General features: G+C 38.3%; 2 protein-coding genes and 1 long non-coding RNA gene across 17 annotated transcripts in view; 1 reads left to right on the top strand and 2 right to left on the bottom strand.

The window, feature by feature from the left end:
• LOC135163999 (protein tweety) overlaps positions 1-4,128 on the bottom strand; it is a 151,727-nt gene extending 147,599 nt beyond the window's left edge. Inside the window, exon 1 of the mRNA XM_064123969.1 lies at positions 3,988-4,128. The gene's annotated coding sequence lies outside the window, so the exon portion shown is untranslated. The remainder of the gene's footprint in view (positions 1-3,987) is intronic.
• LOC135164077 (uncharacterized) overlaps positions 1-9,645 on the top strand; it is a 71,915-nt gene extending 62,270 nt beyond the window's left edge. For 4 of the 15 annotated variants that reach the window (XR_010299223.1, XR_010299225.1, XR_010299224.1 and 1 more), the window contains 2 exons: positions 38-9,395; positions 9,505-9,643. This is a non-coding gene — a long non-coding RNA (uncharacterized LOC135164077). Of the gene's footprint in view, positions 1-37; positions 9,396-9,504 lie in introns of all 15 variants that reach the window. The other 11 variants (XR_010299222.1, XR_010299220.1, XR_010299219.1 and 8 more) reach the window with 11 other exon arrangements.
• On the bottom strand, positions 5,634-18,057 carry LOC135163991 (ubiquitin carboxyl-terminal hydrolase 31-like). Its single transcript, XM_064123916.1, has 5 exons — positions 16,712-18,057; positions 11,004-11,377; positions 9,486-10,128; positions 7,979-8,755; positions 5,634-7,627 (listed from the first exon to the last, which is right to left on the bottom strand). The coding sequence occupies exons 1-5, from the start codon at positions 17,564-17,566 to the stop codon at positions 7,505-7,507; spliced, it is 2,772 nt and encodes a 923-aa protein (XP_063979986.1). The 5' UTR covers positions 17,567-18,057; the 3' UTR covers positions 5,634-7,504.
• Positions 18,058-19,169: the final 1,112 nt, after the last annotated feature.

Below are 19,169 nucleotides of genomic sequence, written 5' to 3'. Positions count from 1 at the left end.
CCACATGGTGAATGTTATAAATTTCGATATTTTAAAGGCTTATGACGTCACAAGGTCTGGTAAATTCTCAACCAATTGCACACGAATTCAGGTCAACTGAACCTGCTGGGCGGAAGGATCAGCCAATGGAAGATTAGGATTACTTTTTCTGCCCGTCGTCAACCACTGGAACTATTTATCTCCAACTCTGTCACATGATTGGAAAATTTACTTGAAAATTGTCGGATATTTTACGGTTTCAAAATTCAAGTAGTTCCAGTTACTCCCAGATCTATTCTGTATCCTCACGGTTCAGAAGACGAATTTTTGAAAATCATCTCAAGATACCTTAAGATCCTTAATAGAGGATTAGAATTAGTTTTTGGACTCCGGGCACGATCCGATACGATACGATAGAACTATATTATCCCACTTGGACTTTGGAACTTCGTGATCGGATATTTTCCTATTTCTAACAAGTACCAACAAAACTATGGAAAATGGAAGCTCGCAACTAGTTCTGTCAGTTCTCTGGAATAAATAGCTACGACAACCGAATGGGGATCGATCCCTACCGCAGCAACTATGTCCTGGCAATCTCAAGATTTATTACAATACGATATTTTAAGAGAGGAAAATTATTTCAGGATCATGACTGAGCAGTAGTTCTGTTTATTAACGTTTTTTAGCGCCCGATGGATAGTATGAGTTTCCATATTTGAAAGGTCAATGACGTCAGCGAATGCAGGACTCCCCAAATTGCTGACACCCGGCCAATGGAGATCTTGCACATCGATATTCGGACGTCATCAGAAATCTGGTCGCAAAAACGACTGACATTACCCGATATTTGTTGGTTTAGCTCTTTTATGCGGTATAATGTTGAAAAAGTTGAGATAATATTTATTGAGAGTGCTTGATATGTGTGGACAAAAATGAATTGTCTGTCTATAGCTGTTTTCAGTCCATCTCAGTATGTTATTGTTTTTATAGTTTTTCTCCGAACAGTACCGAAATGTCTAGAATGGTTTTAATGAATAGAACCAGAGAAGAAACAGAAAGGAATGAATGAGCAAGGGCCTTTTGTCAAATGGGTCTAGAGTGTCAAATCTTTGGTCACTGAAAGTCAGTTGATCTGTCTGGAGACATCATACGAGAAAGATATACCTTCTGCGTGCGATAATAAAGAATTAAAGTTGATAGTTAAATCGTTTTTATATTATTGAGACAATCCCTATCCATAATCCAATAATATTCAATGATAATTTCGATCGAAATAATTATTAATGAGATTTGTTAATTATTATCTTTAGTATGAGCTGAATATAATCAAATATACAGTGGTTATAAATTAAAAAATCATGGGTAATCGCAGTGAACGTAGCCGGTAATTGCAACCTATAAATTATTTCCCAATATGAGCTACATATTGACTTTTAACAAATGGGCTTTGAAGCTCTTAACAAAATTGGTGTCTTTACTATGAATGGACCCTATCCATGGGAATGTGGGGAGAATGGAAGATTGACCTCTGTGGGAGTTTTCCACTTCCGTGATGAATTTCCCTTCTAAATGTTTTTCTTTTCGAGCTGTCATTAATACAATGAAAAGTAACACATTCATTTTCATCCATGTGGTCAATTAATGCATGACCATATAATTCATATTTGCAGTCATCGAGGTACAGAATCAATTGATCATAATTCCACGACGTTCCATTTTTTAGCTTAAAAAAATACGTAGCAATTATTTCCTATAAACTTTCTGTACCCTTCAGTTCAATGGATAAAGTCACGCGACTATTGTTAAAGATGAAGAAATTCCCATCATTTAATCGTTGGATATTTCTCCGAAACATCAAACTCCTCTCCATCAAATTTTTCTTATTTTGAAAAACAACATAAATATGTTTATTCATTTTTATTCCTCATTTGTGATCAACAATCGGTCATTATAGTCATCATGGCCCAGGATAAATTGGCCATAATTCCGCGATTCACTATTATTTTTAACGTACAAATACGCATCTGTTGTCCCCCATAAAAAATTTGTATTCCATCATTCAAATCAATGAATAAAATCGGGGGAGAATCCAGTCAACGATGAAGAGCTTTCCTTCATCCTCAACTTGAACATTTCCCTAAAAGATCTCAAAGTTCTCTCTGACATGTTTGTCCGATTTTTAAATTCAACTCTCAGCACATTTTTTCTCCTGATTTCTTGGTCTGATTCCCCAAGCAAATCGTACCTTGCCCTCGTTTTTATTTCTTATCTCAGCCATTCGTCTCCGCCAAAAATATCTCAAGCATCGAACACCGATTTATCCATTTTTTTTACATCGGAAATGTCGAATGGATGCATCAAAAATAAATCAGCGAGATAAAACTCGCTGAATTCTTCCTTCTCTTCGTGAAGTTAAATATCCCCTCCCCCTCTCCATAAAAATAACTTTTCTCATTTTATCTCTTCAACAATCTCCACTATTCCAGAAGCGTTGTCTATTGGATTTGAAATTTGCATCGGCCATGCCGTTGAAAAATTTAATACTCGGAAATAGGCAATGCACTACCTACAAAAGAGGTGGAATATCCTCAAAAAGTGAAATAAGAGTGCATTCAGGCGGTTCATGCCGATAGGCAAAAAACCCAGAGCCTCTCCACCCCATAGCACGCAAACGCAAGACTCGAATTACACTAGACTATCGAGACAGAACACAATGTTCGGAAGAGACCAAATCAAATGACCATTTATTTTTATCCAACTCGATACGATAGAGTCAGCGTCAATGACTCTTCGATTAAATTTGTTTATCAATGGGGCCAATCAACCCATCTCCATTCACAAAAAAATCAATAATAAAAGCACTCGACAAACTTGTAGGAGCAAGGTCGTTAGACTATTGTATCGATTCTCAAATTGATAAGAGAAAAAATACTCCTAGACACGCGACTGCTGCATAACGTGCCCCCCAACTTTTTCCGTCAAATCGACATTCGACGTTTTCTAAAATAGCTGGTATTTATTCAATTGTCAACAACTCCTGACCGAACGATGCAATTTCGATGAGTAAGGACTCATTTTGAAATTTACAAAAGTACGTTCAAAATGTAAAGAAAAAAATCCTGGAATTTCCCTGCTGCTATCGAACTGTTGACGACTAGCGATTTTCCTATGTAACGATTTAAACTTCGATTTGCTGAAAAATTGAATCATCAACATTAGCAGAATAAAAATGTTAAACTTTCCGATATAATTATGAATATTCAATACCGAAGGCATTATTCCACAATGTAAGAGCCCGCACGAACCAAACGAAAAGAAAACAAGGGAAAAAAAAATCTAAAATTGCTACCCGTAGAAATGACAACCCTCTCATTCTTTCCCCACGAATGAGGGTGTTGGTAAGATGATGACAGTAGTCTCGCATTGCTCATAATATCCAGTGTCACGACACCATAAAAAGAAATACTGAAAATTCCTTGCTGTACAGATAACATTTTTCCCTATACGTGTATACCACCCATGTGTATCGATCCCCCCCAGGTTGCAGTTGTACAGTGTTCATGTGAAAGAAAAGAGTGAGATAGAGGGGCAACACCGTGCGCCACCGTGTTCTGTCCTTCTCGAGGGAGCGGCGCTCAACGGAGAGGGCTTGTGTGTAGCTTGTTGTTACGGATTACCCCTGGGATAATCCTATCCCCACCACCTTGACTATTCCCGATGCATCGTACTCAAGAGTAAGATGTGGAGCGACTTACGATGACAAAATACTCGACCGCAGAAGAATGAAAAAGGATAAAAAATATGCCTAATTGGTCTAATCGTTACCGCTCGAAAGATACGATAATCGAATTTGCAAAATGTCTTTATTCTCGATCGCAGTGACGGGCCAGTCATCCAAGGATTCAAGGATCATTTGTTTTCACTCGCAATATTGCAGTTACCGGACCGCCATTGATGACAATAATCGCGGCTTTGTCGGGTAATTGGAGGTAAAATGACACTTACCTTTGCTTGTTCTCAGTGAGAAATCCAAATATTTAAACAACACGATTATTGTGACACTCTCGAGTTTCCGTAGATCACAGAACGGAGCCCGGAGCTCAACTCTCGGCGACTACACCGGCCACTCTGTATATGCGCGATAGGAGATTCTGTTGTAGATGGCGATGGGGCAGTGGGGGTTTTTCACAATAGCCAATGGGGCTGCACTTCCGGTATCACCTATTTTTTAAGTTGGGGATTACTGCAGAGATTACAGGGGAGATCACTGACGCTTATGGAGTAGCATCAACCACACAATTTCGTAGCGGTGGCGCATGAACTACGAGGATGAATGTGCCTGCTGGTAAAGTATTACCACAGAGTACGTGGCACTGAATTCGTGAGGCTATTTGCCATTGTTCTACGGCTCCTGGTATATTCTAAAATCCGTTATGACTTTTGTCGTGTTTTTCTTGGCTCCTGGAGCTCTTAGAGCGAAAAGCCCAGAGAGCCACGATCTTCGGGACGATGTCTTACCGACAGACACGTCCACTGTTGTAGTTCATGCACCACCGCTGTGAAATTTCGCGGTTGAAGCCGCTCCAGAAGCGTCAGCAATGTCCCCCATAATCTGTGGTTAGTGCGCGCGCGATTGTTAGTTAATTATAATAAATGTAACTTGGAAAACTACTGGCAAAACATAGACCATTAACTTTTAGCTAAAATTAATTATTATAGGAGAAATATGAAGTCCAATTTATGTAGATGAAAAGTCATGTTTTTAGTGAATGTAATATGCCGGGTCTATGTAGACTTTTGTCTATTTCAAATTTGATTTGTATTGTTTTACATTCTGAAATCTCACTTACGAGAAAGTAATTTGTTTTTTCATATGATCTTTTATATCAGTGAGAAAAAGACGATTTTTGTACGTGAGGCATGCAAAGACTGCAATTTTTCACTTGCGGTATAAAAAACATTCTGTTGTTTGATATAGATGGTTTAATTTCAGGATTGAAAATTCAATACTGTTGTAGGGATAACATTGCGGAGTGTAGACGTCTCCCCACGTTGGAAAATTATTCTTAACTAGACTCACGATATTAATTCCTGTAGTCTCCATGGGAAAGACTACGATGTGGGCTCAGTTTCTGGGGCCATTGGAGGGGGATAAATATGTATGAGCCACTGTATGCGGAAGAGCGGAAGTCACCGGAAGCTGACGAGATTGCGCAGTTTTATCTTTTTAATTCCCCTCCGTTATTTCTACTTTGGGTATTTATTTTTAGAGACAGGTAAAATTTTATGAAGGCTTTCAGAGCACAGCTTCTTGAGTTTTCAGTGTTTTTCAGGACGCCCATTGTCGTATTGAAGTGACATGTTTATTGTCATCATCGTTCTCCATTAAAAAATGAATAAGAAAAAATTCGGTGTCATTACGCGACAGATCAAGGATTAATGAGGACTGATAAAAATATCTGGATACAGTTATTGAACATTCCCAGGGCGCAAATCCTTCTTTTCAAAGCCCGAAGAAGTTCTCTCAGCTATTTAAGACTAACCCTTTTAATTGGATAATTAGATTACTCCATTTCCCATTTAAAAATTAAGGAGCTATTAGACCATGCAGAATCTCCAGAGCATGCCCCTCCAAATAAATCAGACTCGTGTTTATCCCAGTTTCTCTATGTATTTTCAACAAAAATTAAAGTGATTATTCGATAATATGGATTGATAATATTTCTTTCAATAATATAATAATAATAATAGTCATCCCTCAGTCATTTGAACGGGAATAATGCACTAACACGTTTGAACTTATAAGTCATAAATTTGTATCTCGTTAAAAAAAAATAATAAACAAGATTGACACACCTATTCTTCATTTCACCATTCACTCTGCACTTCATTTAATCTGATATCAGGATGTGTGTACGCGTGCGTTTTCTCTACCTCTGTCATAAATTCATGTGACTAGTTCTTTTAAAAACTTTACATTTTTCACTTTATTTTTTTTTTTTCAAAATAAAAACTAACATATGTATGTCAACTCATTATTCATATTTACATATGTATATTACTTTTCCCTTCAATGTTATATAAAACTTTTATCACTTTCACTATGAAAAAACATTTTCTCTACCTGGAATGATAATTCTGAAGGGCGCAACAGGTATGTGTGTACTATTTACGATCGAAAAAAAAAATTGTTCATTGATGTCGAAGTTTTAGAAAAATTAAATGATAATTGACTAATGGAGGAAATTTCTTTAAAAAATTTTGCGTATCAATTGTGTCGAGATAAGGCCACTAGTGGATGATACGAATACAGTACAAACATTAGGATGAGGACAGTGTCATAATCATAAATAGTTCTGAATCACTGACATTATGCCCTTTAAGAGAAAATAAACAAAGTACTATTTACTTCGTAAAAAGAAGATAAAATCACGCAACACATCTCTGCAACTCTCGTTTTCTCTCTCTCTCTCTCGTTCAATTTTTGTCACTTGGTCTCTCGCAACGGAGAGAGAATTTACTCGCTTTATTGTCACAGGCTTGTGCTGCCAAATATCATTGCGAGAATATTAACGTCGAGGAAAGTTCTATTTGTGTTCCTCATACAGACAAAAACAATTTATAGAGGAAGCCTGTGAATTCACTGGAAAATTCTGTGGAATTTTCCATAGAGTTTTTGCAGACTATTGGAAAATGTTGTGGCCTATCTACGTGATATTTTGAGTATGAATTCTATAGTGCAAAATATAGTATGAAAAAACGAAAAGTAACGGATTTTTTTATTACGCTTCTTCTACCCAGACATTTTCTACCAATAATCCGCGGCTTAAATTTCTGGACTTTTTTCTTGTTTATAAAAAGAGATGAAAAATAGAGTAAAAACTTGAAAAATTCATGTCAAGAAACTTCTATACAATGTCACAATAGAAAAAGTTGTATGAAAAAATTAAACTGTAGGGATTTTTTCTGTAACCTAGTTTCTAGTAGACATTGTTGGTTTGAAAAACGTTGTAAAGGTAATTTCTCAATATAATTGACCACAAAAACTGATTTTCTATCGAACTTGAACAGACATGTAACAGAATTTTCTAGCGAATTGACAAAGTTTTTCTATAAGATTTTTTTGTACAATTTGCTATTTCAATTCAATTATTCGCAAAAATCACCACTTTAGACGCGAAAATCTGCGCATTCTTCTCGATAATATGAATCTAAAAAATGTACGATACGCACTTTCAGAAGATAGTCTTTAGTTACATGAGAAAAATCAGTGTAGGATTGTTAATTCGAAATAGTCATCTGAGATCTCTCGTTGCTCACGAAAATTATGAAAAAAAAAGACAGTATTAAAAGACAATTACACGTAGGTGTGAGCAATTAATTTGCCTATCATTGGAAATTATTTTAAATATCCAAAGAGCCTTGGCTAACATACTACTGCATTAATTTCAGTATGTGGTGAGTAAAACCAGTACAGGCCCTCTAGCCCACAGCCAGATTGCTATCTGGCTCAAATTGTATGTTACAATGTTGATTCGTGAATTACAGCTGTGTCTGGATCACTGTGGGCATTCTGAATTATCGCTGCTGGTTGGTTTGGTGTCAGTGTTATTGAGGACGTCTTTCTTACTGGTTTTGGTGAGGCCTAGAATAACAAAAGCAGATGTTAAGAAGTGCAAAACAAATTTTGGGCAGATGGAATAAACTAATTGTGCATATCCAGCCATAAGTAAATGTTACTTGTCTATATTACATGAACAATAAAATATATCTATTAAATGAAATGAAAATTTTATAACAGTGATATTTTCTCACAGCACAATAAAATCTGGGAAACAAATCGCTTATGAAAATAGTATAATATCCTTTGAATTTATCTCTGCAAATTTCTTAAAGGTGTTCGTCCACAAAAAAATGAATACCATGAGAATCCTCTAAAGAAAAAGGAATGAAACCGCATAAAGCACTATAATTCACCGCCCATTACACAACTAACCCATTCTCTCCTAGACGGTGCTTCATCATCAGAATAATGATCAATCTCCCCCGTCTCATCTCCAATTTCCGTAGCGACGTGCCTCTTACTAGGCTGTAGAGTAGCATAATTACGACATCCACGATTAAAATTATTAAGATTTTTCTCCTCAACAATTTTCTCCTGGCAGAGTACCTCCTGCGACTTGCTCTGCTTATTATTCGTAATAACTCCACTATTTTTATTATTGAAATAAAATGGTGGCATCCTTGATACCCAGTGATCGATGCCAGACCCGGTAGAACTGGTGGAAGCTGCAGAAGAATTGCCAGCCGAATTGCTGCTCCTTCTTTGATAAAACAGCATGTAGGCAGCATTTGTAATTAAATTAGTGTCATTGACAGCCTCGACCCTAGTGTCATCAAAACAGTACCACTGAGTGTCGTAAGGATTTCTGCAGAAGGCAGTGTAATGACCACCCTGTAAGTCCTGTCCATGGTGATTGCAAATAGCGTAAAGGTCGTAGACATTCTCATCGTACTTTGGAATATTGTGATGACGCGTTCGTGGTTTTTTCCAGGGAGACCAGCCTAATGCTCCAAGTGTTGTAACATTTGTGTGATTTGGTTGGACCCCACCATGCGCCAGATGAGGTGTCATATCGAAACCGTAAAGAGGAAAGTCCACGAGCATTGTCAGTTTCGATGTTGATCTTTGTTTTGCGGTCTGCTGACGAAACCTTTTCAGATGAATCACCAGGATGTCGGGCAGCGACCACAGTCCCAACTTCTTTACCACCTGACAAATGAAAAAAAATCATAAACATTGGAAAATATTAGAAGGTGTGGCAAAATGGAATGTATCATCCCCTAAAAACCCCAATATCTTTCTTCAAAAACTTGAATTAAAAACTGAAACTTCGGCTCAAAGGTTGACCGTCCATTTTTTAGGTGGTGTCCATCTATTGCGCAGGTTACCCTAAATTGCAAATATTCCACTCAATGTAATGAGAATATAATATTGTGCATTAGGTGATATTGCCTTACATTTGATGAGAAAGAGAAAAACTATTGCAATTTTAGATTTCAATGAAAAGTTGAGAATAAGGAAATGAAAAATATTTAAGAAATACTGGGGAAAGCGGGACAAAGTGGAATGTTTACTATCGACTTTAATCCATTGCTACACCAAGATGACGAAAAGTATTAGTGTGAGCGAAGTGGGGAGTCATGAGGTGTATTCATACTACTACAAAAAGACAAAAAGTGGAGTAGTGTGATGCATTGCAATGGGTTAAGTCTCAATTTCTGATTGCAAATAAAGATAGTAAAAAATGAAGCAAATTATCAACTTTTAACGATGGAATTCCTTGTACTTTCAACGTAGCTATCATTTCGTAAAAAAATTCTAGAAGTGTACGGAAATTTTCCACTAAAATGTCTGTAATAATTCTACTTTGCAACTTCTTTCTGTTCTTCGCAGATTTTGCGAGGGTTCTATCGCATAAATATAAAGAACTTTTATCTACCTCTTGCTTTCTGTTGCAGTACGGACAGTGCCAAGCATCCTCAGCTCCAAGGATCTCCTCTCTTGTATACAAATCAAAACATTCCTCCAGGGTAACTGTTCCCCCTAACTCAGCGTTAGTCTTGAGTTGTTTGACACTCGCGTGTTCTTCGATCTGATCAGAGTCGTCTTGAATTATGTTAGATTTGGTTGCCTCGTCCCATTCGAGGATAAGTTTAACGTGCTGGGGACCAGAGTCGTCAGCACAGAGCGCCAATGCCTGCTCTATCTGCTCGGTATAGAGAGGATGCTCGACGCAAGGATCGATGCAGGGATGTTCGTCCTGAATCGGTGTCGCCGCGGGGTCTGCGACTCTGATGTTGAACAGACCAGGTGCTTGACTCGAAGTCAAAACATCTTCGGAAAGGGTTGTGTGCATTTCCTTCAGGAGAAGTTTCTGGAGGTCTTCGTAGGATGTTTCTCGGGATACCTGCATCGTATAGGGACTTCCAAACCGCTCTCGTAAGTCACCTTTCACCAGGACATTCACCCACACTAAGAGAATGTAGGCCTGCTCTGTGGGTTCTTTGAGTTGGGGAAGTTCTACACAGTATAGGGGGTCGTTCTCAGTTATTACTGAGAGGGGTTGACAATCCGAAAAGGTTCTGGAAAAAAATCAAAATTGTTTATTCTAGTAGTCCTTTGGCGATATTTAAGGAATATCAGTTGAAGCAGGTGGGCAAAATGGATACTTAATGTGGTTCTTTTTTGGGTTATAATTCAGGAGCAAAATCATTAGTTGAGCTGTCTACGATCACGAAGAGAGACACAAAATTTTCAGATGTATCGAGATCGATGAATAAATTGAGTTAGTTAACCCGGAATGCCACTATCTGTATCTTGAGATGATGAAATACCATTAAAAATTCGTTTTAATGCATTCTCTAAGCCCCAATTTTTATTCAATTTCAATGTCACTGGACTCATTTTGTTCATTCGAACATTCTCTTCTGAGTCATCAAGCGGCTTTCTAATTCCTTTGTCGTTGCATTTATTCCATCGAGTTTACATGAAAATTTAATGAAATATTAATCAAACCATGATCTTTCACAAAGATTTAATCAATAAAATTCAATGAACCGAAAAGAGATTCATACATTTACATAACTCCCCTCTTACATAACTTCACTGATGTCATTATGATATAATAACATCATTCTAAACTATAGATGGAGTAAATAATAAGGGGAAGGTGATTTTCTGGAAGCCTACTATCTTTTCAATTTTGAAACTGGTTTGAAATAGTTGGAAAACACATAAGTGACGTTGACATTCTCAGAGTAAAATTGGAAAAGTATAAATTAAAAATTGATCTTGATTCGATTAAAAATGTCAAATTACGTTGCATTTGACTGCTCTTCATGACCCCCGATCTCCTATTTAATTGCTCTAATAATTCTAAATAGACCCCGTTGGAATTTCAATGAAGCGTGCCAACAACATTGAAATCAGCAAAAAGTCTCACATTTTCATTCATTACCTGTGAAAACCTTCATCATGTACTTCTGTCAACAGCATGTGACTCTCCTCAATACCAGTATCGCTGGCAAGTATCTCCCGAAGTTCCTTAATATTCGCCGCCTGATTCACACTGACCCCAATTCTTACTTGTCGAGGTTGCTGGGAGGTGTACAAAACATTAACAAAAAGATTCATTTGCCTCTGCTGTTGTGGCACTGGTACCGAGACACACAAGAACGGATCAAATGTGTTTGATTGTCGATGACACCTGGGACAAGTCAGACTTGATCTAAATTGGGCCTGGAATACCTCGTGGACGAAGGAGTGATTGCAGCGCACGTGATTGGCTAGTGTTTCAGCTGCCACAATATCGTCTGGTCGTCCAAATGAGTTCTGCAAGAGAGAATTTGCATGAGTTTTTTTTGTAATCTTTCAATATCAAGTTTCGGCCTCAAATGATTCATTCATTTTTATTAAACATTGTAAATACTTTGCAAAAGGTTGCGAACAATAGAAATGAACTTTTTCATCGTTTAGAGATCAATTATAGATGTTTAAACACAAATAATTAGCGCCATAAACTTAATTATTTCCTTTTCGCTTACTCCAAAGATATTTAAGACAGATATTTATCAAACGAGCGGAATGCGAATATTCCTACGAGCATCGAATGATTTTTTTTTCACATATTTTTCCCTAATTATTACAAAGGAAGGAATTTGGGCACCGGCCAGTCATAATCCCTTCCGGCAAATTACGTTAAAAATAAATAATAATTAAATATTATGAAATATGCTGGCAATATTCCTCCATAATAATTTGCGTTTAGCTATTTATGGGTTATTTAAAATACGCGCATATGAAAATTGAGGAAAACTGAGCTGATCATTGGTCGTCATAATGAGCCTGTCAGGTGGAGGTTCCTCTGTTATTTAAAATCAAAATTTTCTGGGAATGCATAACGCAACATGACGGTGGGAATTCATTTTCGAAAATAATCTATTCACTTCCTCGTTGTAATGTTCCACAAAAAGATCAATGATAGGTAACAATGGCTATTTTTACATTGACGCGACTGCTGTAATTCTGTACACGAGTCTATCGCTGTCAGTGTGTTTGCTTCGGTCGTTGTCTCCTCAAGGACAAGACCCACATTTCTGATTGTATTGGTCATATTTTGTTCACTGTGGGGGCAATACATGCGGATGTTTTTCGCGGTAGGACGAGGTCGACTGTCCTAGGGAGAGTGAACGACTGGAAAATCGTTTTGATGATTGTTGGATATTTTTCAAATTTTAATTGCAGCGCTGGGAATTTTAATGCTTCAGAGAATTTAGTTTTTTCATATTTGATAAACAGGGGAATTTCAAGGATAAAAGAATCTCGAAATTCAGTTGTAAAATTGCACATCGAAGGGATTGTCTGAAATTCTGAATGACTTTCCAAGCTCAAGGTAGCCGGAGCAGTGATTTTGTCAGTGTTGTCATCATCTGATTTCATTGAAAGGCTGTTTTTCAATGGAGTTCCAGGATTAGCTCCGAAATTTAAAGCGAGAGTTTCTGAATTTCAGAGAATTTTCAGGCTGTTGCGAATAAAAATCTTTATTTCGATAATCATAAGTCATTTTTTCATTAAAAAAATCTGATGTAATGCTTTGCCCAGTGGTTTTGTTAATTATTTTTAATAGATTTGAAATTTTAAGCGTTAGCTAGTGATTTCAATACTTTGTTTTTTCCACTATGTCATGGAACTACGTATCAGAATTCCGGCCTTGAATCTCACTTCAAGGCCCAGTCACAATTGATTAAATAATACAGATCGTGATAATAGAGGGATCTGGAATAATGAATAATTACGCAATGTCTGGAATGAGGAAAAAAAAAACCAAAGGTGATGATTATTTCAGGATGTGAAGTGAGTTAATTTATGAGTGTTGCAGGTTTCTGCGGTGTTTGACATATAATTTCGCAATCATGTTTGAAGACAGCTCTCGAATGTCAATTGTCACGGTGGTGACAAAATATTTAGCTGGGCTACAGGATTATTTGGAACGACAGATGATAATTGTCGCATTTCAACTTACCCAGGGCTTGAATAAGGTTTCGCATAATTGGATCAGAATTATAGATGAGAGAGGGGTGATTCACTGGGGACACGTGAGCTACTGGTTCTGTCCTTGGATTTTCGGATATCAATTTGAGGGCTTCGGGCACTTGGATAATTCAGTTGATTTTAGTTGGAGAATGAATTCTGGGGATGTCTTGAAGTGCATGAGCTATGGAAAGTCTTTAGAAAGTTGACATCGCTCTAGTGAGGTAATCTTTGACAAAATTTTGACAATTCTCGTGTGAAATATACGGTAAAAACCAACAGCCCAATCTGCGATGAAAAGTCTACGCGATTAGGTCATAAGAAGGGAATTCTAAAAATTTTAAACTTTCTATGAAAATAAAACCTCTATAAAGTTGTATAAAGCCGAAGAATTCACGTGATCGAAATTCATGGAATCGCCACAAAGATTAATGAAAAAAATCCAGAAACCGCATCGACTTCAAATAACTTCAACAAAATTGTTTGCATTCTGCTGGACGTCGACAAAACTGCCGACCCAAACAGTAATTAATACCCAGTTCAGCGACTATGAAATTTTCACCGTATGCACGCGACGTAGATGGAGAAAGTGAACGTGAAAAAGAGCCCACAGTTGGCTGAAAGGAGAAAATAAATTCTATTGTTACCAGGAAGAGGGTATGGGGAAACGTTTGCCTCAAATAACGCCTGACTGAGCAACAATTCAAACGAAAAATTGTCATCATTAGACACCTTCCGGGTTATCAAATGCTCCACGTGATCATTTAAATTATTCAAATATAGGAAAAGAGGATAACGATTTTTTGGACTAGTTCAGGTGTCGAGACGAAGTGAGTAAGCCACCGTGAAGGCCAACGTCTCGTGTCTCCCTATGACACTATGGATATAGATACTAAGTGACATATCGAATTTCAATCGCTCCTGTGTGAATAATTATATTAGTTATTCACTGCGTCTGGTATTTGCAAGGAGTGGGATTAAATTTATGGCTAATGAACACATGATAATGTCCCCATTATTTCCCCAATTAATTATCTGTCAAATAAACTATTTTTTCTCTCCCTCATTTCATTTTTTTTCATCATCAATTTTTGACTCTTGTTTTCAATGAAAACATTGTCGCACCCGCTGTACTCGTGATAAGTATTTTTAAGACCTGCCTGTGATTCACCGATTCCTCCTACGCGCTTTGATTGTGGCGTGAGTGCGGTTATGAGTACACGTTGCATATATTTTTTTTCTTTTTAATAAACTTTGCTGGGGGCGGGTTGGGTGCAATGTTAAACATGCTCGATGTTTCAGACAAAAAAGCAGGAAAAAGATTTGATGTTTGACGAGTGAATGCCAGAGTGAGGCCCTGCTCCAACCAACACGAGGAACTTGTTGATTGGTTACTGAGCACGTCGCGCGTTTCAAGGTCTACCTCACCCGTCCCACTGATGTGTATGCACGAGTGCATTGGGAGTATGCATTGAGAGCTGCAGAAATCGGCCTGAATAACGGAGCCAAATTAAAATCTGTATCGCATATTTACAGGAAATAAGAGAGGTCATTGCTGTGGGAGAAGAGAACATGTCAAATTTTCAGCAGGGGAGGTATTGTTCCCAACTGCGTCAAGATGGAAAATAGATGAGAGGAATTCTAGTGTAAAATGACATTTGAAGGCAGTTCAATTTTGTTGTGTTTGAGGAAAATTCTGCTCTTTTCCACTGGCAGCAGGAAAAGGGGGCTGGAAACTATCGTTGATGTTGCTGAGAAATTAAGCTGCAGTAGCCTTGGCACATGAGATAAAATTTCTTCTTATGTACCAACTCTGGAAGGGCTGCTGTAAGACTAAAAATAAAAATAGCGATGAGTATGAAAATATATGGGGAACCCAATGACTAAGAATCATCTTGCGGTAGGCAGGCATATCATGGAAATATGGAAAATGGCTCTTCACAAGATTCAATAAAGAATTTCTCTGTTGAGAAACGAGACGAAATAATGAAAAAATCGCTTCTATTGGAATACAAATGGAATAGATATAAAACTGCAACAACGATATGAAGGAAATGAAATATTTGATTGTCATGAAAAATATTGGCACTTGTGTAATCACGAGTTATGGGTTTCTTGGTTTTATTATAAACATTATCCGTCCAGAATCGGCAAGAACTGTGAACAAAAATAGACATGACAACAACGGCCATAGTTATGGCACTCACTCAGCTCGTCTCAAACCATTAACATGATCGCAGTGTTGCCACGAGTATTTTCAAATTATTCAACTGAAAGTCTGTTCATGCACACTGAAAAAAAAATAGTGTGCATCGAGGGCGGAAAGTCATGTTTTCCCGTCCGAGATCCACCTGCTATTTTCTTCTCAGTACATACTTTTGATTAAAGTGTATCCCAAGACATTCCTATTGTATTAGAATCGTATTTTTCACCTCGACGAGGGGATAGGGACAGAGTAAAAAAAATCTTTTCCATTTTCTGAGGGGTTGCTCTTTCGAATGAACAGTCTTAACATTTTTCTTCGGGGTGAACTGAGTTTTTGATGAATAGCTCCGAATGTATGGGAGAATGTGGAATTTTGATGCCGGCAGAGTGGGAGCTGCAAGAAGGGCTCATGAAAAATTTCCATCATTCTGTGTTTGCAAGAGATAAAGAAAAAGAAAGTACGCGTTGGATTCACTTGTCCCGTTCCGCGTCAGTAGAGATTTTTGTTCTTTATGGGTATGAAGAAATTTCTATTATGTAAAAGTTCACGTAAAATTTTCAGAAATTTTTATACTGAAAATTCACAATTCCATGGAAAAATCAGGGACTGCCGTTTTTCTGCTGCTAGAAAAATATGAATTGATTTCTACTAGAGACTAAAAAGTTTACAGCAATTCTCCCTCAAACTTGAATTATTCTAAGTGTTGTGCAATCAAATACAAATATTTTGCTCACTCCAGTATCTAATTCTCCAGAATAACCCCATGGAATCATCATGATCAAATACCAATCTAGTATTACGAACGCGATGATTCATGAGAATTATCAAGGCTAGAAAAAGTTCAATAAAACTATTGTTTGGCCAGAAAGTTCAATGTGAGGATGATTCACTCGCCCACACTGAATCCCACTCTCCCCTCTCTGTCACGGTATCATTTCCTTCCTAAGCACCGCCGAATCCTCAGAAATCCCATCATAAACCGTTGAACTAAGAATCGTCATCTGGATAACTTCGAAGCATCCTCAATCGCCTCCTAACGGTATTTGTAGTGGTCCGTTATATACAAACAAAACGACAGACGGCTTCCAAAGAAATATGGAAAAATTGGAATTTCTCGGACTAATTTATCTCCCCACATTCCTTATCCAGACCTCATAAATAAACCTCTTTCTCAACCAGAGAGTCGATCAGACCTCGTATTATCATCATCATCAGCAGTATCACATGGTAGTACGTTTACAAAACATCTCGAATTACGTCTATAATCCAACGACACGTTCAACCATCTTTAGAATGAAAGAATTAAGATTAAGATGAAAGAAAACCAACTGTCAGGAATGTCTTCACTCAATTCACATCATATTTCCGTCGCACTCAATTAATGACAATTCTCCCCATTCCAACACCATCCTCCCCCAGATCATATTTACCTTAATAATCTTATACTTCTTCTTCGTCGCTTGATTGAGATCCTCATGGACCTTGTCCAACAACCAAAGCAGAAATTCCTGAGCATCATGCTGCAGATTACCCCTGTACTGGCTGCCATACTTATCCACAACACTCTTAAAAGCAGTACTCATCTCAGGATCATACTGACAGCTCCAAATAGCCTTAAGCAGTAGAGCAAGCTGTTCAGTTATCTCTCCCTTAGTTCCATACTTCTTGGAATTCAATTTATTTCTCCTAGACAGATCAACCTTGTACTGATCCAAAACAAAGTACTCAGCAAGTATGTCAGTGTGTGACAGGCACTGTAAAACAGCGTTCATGAAGCAGGTGTTACCATGATTTCTGAGACCAATCACCCCAGGCACACGATCCGGTGGTATGTGGGCCGGTCTCGGGGGTGGTACTCTCATGTCATTGGCACTAGATGCAATGTCATCGCGTCTAGCTACTTTGTGAGCCTGTACACTGGACATATGCTGTACCATTTTGTTGAGAAATTTTTTCCAAGAGGGACGTCTGAATACCCTCTTACCAGGTTTATCCTGATAATTATTGCTATTTGATAAACCATTGTCACTCATTCTAATGCTATCACGACTGTTGTTATTGTTCTCCTTGATATCACGCTGTTTACCACGTCTTCTCGACATTCTCGTTGCACTTTGAAATGGATTTTTTGGCAATGTAAAGGTTCTTTTTAATCGTGAATTGGGATTGCCGGGATCTTTAACCTCATCCACGCCCAGAATTGTTGGCTCTCTTGTGGCACCGATTTCACCGAGTTCACCCTCAGACACTGATTTCATAACCGGGCCGATTTTATCACTGCTCATCGCCCGGGTGCAATCACTCGAGGCCTTGACTGCACACTTTTTTCTTCTCCCCCGAATTAATTGAAGGGAAAGGCGCACACCTGTCCTGATCACTTCACTTCACCAATGTTTTCACCCACTTCACAATCATTTGGGGATGGTGGTGTGGATTGAGATCTTGAGAAATCACTCGGGGGTAATTTGGAATTGTAGCATCATTGGCTTAACCTCGGAGACCGCTCCGTGAAAAATATTCGATGCAAACACGAGAATACGGCGGCCATTTGCCCACTCACAGGCTTACTCGTGAGCGAGGGAGGAGAAACACTAGCAGTACTAGCACTGCCTCGTGCAACGTCGGGATTATTGTTGGAAGTTACACGAACAATTGGGGAGGGGTTTGTCGGGGGATACGTATTGCGCAGGGTAGCTACCGTAACATACGGCACTTGAGTGACTTCATTATTGCGGTTTCTTCACGAAGATTTCCACTACCAGACACAAACACGAATGCCTTGCATTACACATCGAGCGCGCGAAACTTCGGACCACGATGTAATTAGCCGGGGAGAGATTGCAAATGGAAAAAGTAACTAATGTGCCTAATTGTACATCATTAGTACATTATTGTACAAGTATCAATTTTATTTGTAGCCCAGTGAATAATTAATAAGCATCATTTTAATTTTCCAATGATGTCGGGAGGAAAAAAAATAACAAAGCAACTTTTTCAATTAAACTGATGCAAGTCTTGTAAGAAATCGTTTGTAGATAACGGATATCAAAGTTGGCTTGCTTGTACATACCCCAATCATTGAATACAATCAAATAAAAATTGTGATTAGTTCCCACTTCGTCTATTACCGCAGGCCTGAGGGCGGGAGGGGGAACAGTAGTTACAGCAGGTAGGAAGCATCAAAATACTGATTACTAATTATCCATGGGGCTACTAACAAAAGAAATATATGTATAGTGATGTACTAATGATGTACAATTAGGGACACTAGTTAGTTTTTCCGTTTGCAACTCCCGCCAGCGGGGTACTTACAGGTGACCGTGGCGCCTCCTCCGAATTTTTCCGAATAGCAATCACCTGTCCAGGCCTGGTTCATCCAGGCCTCGTTTGTCCAGGCCAAATTCATATAAAATATTCGTATATTTATATTTCGTTAGTTTCACATTCATTTTGAAATAAATAATTAAAAATCCAAGACAAGTAGTGACCTTTGTGTACAACACACGGAAGCCTCATGCCTACAGTGCCTGTTTGATCGACGGTGCATACAGCAGTGTAGGGTCAACCATGCACACGAGCTTAGCCTTCCATATCATTCTGCCTATACTCGCCCTTGAACATGTAGCGACCTCTGTGTGCCACCGGCAGAACCCGCATGCCTCACAGTATTTGTAAGTGGTGACCTCTGTGTGCCACCAGCGGAACACATACAGGACACAGCGCCGAGCGTGACGTCCTGGGGTACTTATAGACTGTTTGGACAAAGCATATAGATAAAAGCAGAGGCTGTCGCCTATACTAGTACTGACCCCGGTGGTGAGAGGCGCCCCGGCACCTCTAAGTAAAACTAGCTACATTTGAATTTAAAAGTTGATTTTGTTTTTACGG

Source organism: Diachasmimorpha longicaudata, chromosome 1, assembly GCF_034640455.1.
Source record: "Diachasmimorpha longicaudata isolate KC_UGA_2023 chromosome 1, iyDiaLong2, whole genome shotgun sequence".
In the NCBI taxonomy this organism is placed as follows: Eukaryota; Metazoa; Arthropoda; class Insecta; order Hymenoptera; family Braconidae; genus Diachasmimorpha; species Diachasmimorpha longicaudata.
This window is presented reverse-complemented; position numbering and strand designations above follow the sequence as displayed.

What these genes read in the sequence shown, in the direction of transcription:
- LOC135163991 (XM_064123916.1), bottom strand. Translation starts at nt 17,566, where the DNA reads ATGAGCAGTGATAAAATCGGCCCGGTTATGAAATCAGTGTCTGAGGGT. An exon ending in CATGATGAAGGTTTTCACAG is followed by an intron (nt 10,129 to 11,003) that starts GTAATGAATGAA and finishes ATTTTTTTCCAG; the next exon opens with AACCTTTTCGGATTGTCAAC. An exon ending in ACTGCAACAGAAAGCAAGAG is followed by an intron (nt 8,756 to 9,485) that starts GTAGATAAAAGT and finishes TTCATTTGTCAG; the next exon opens with GTGGTAAAGAAGTTGGGACT.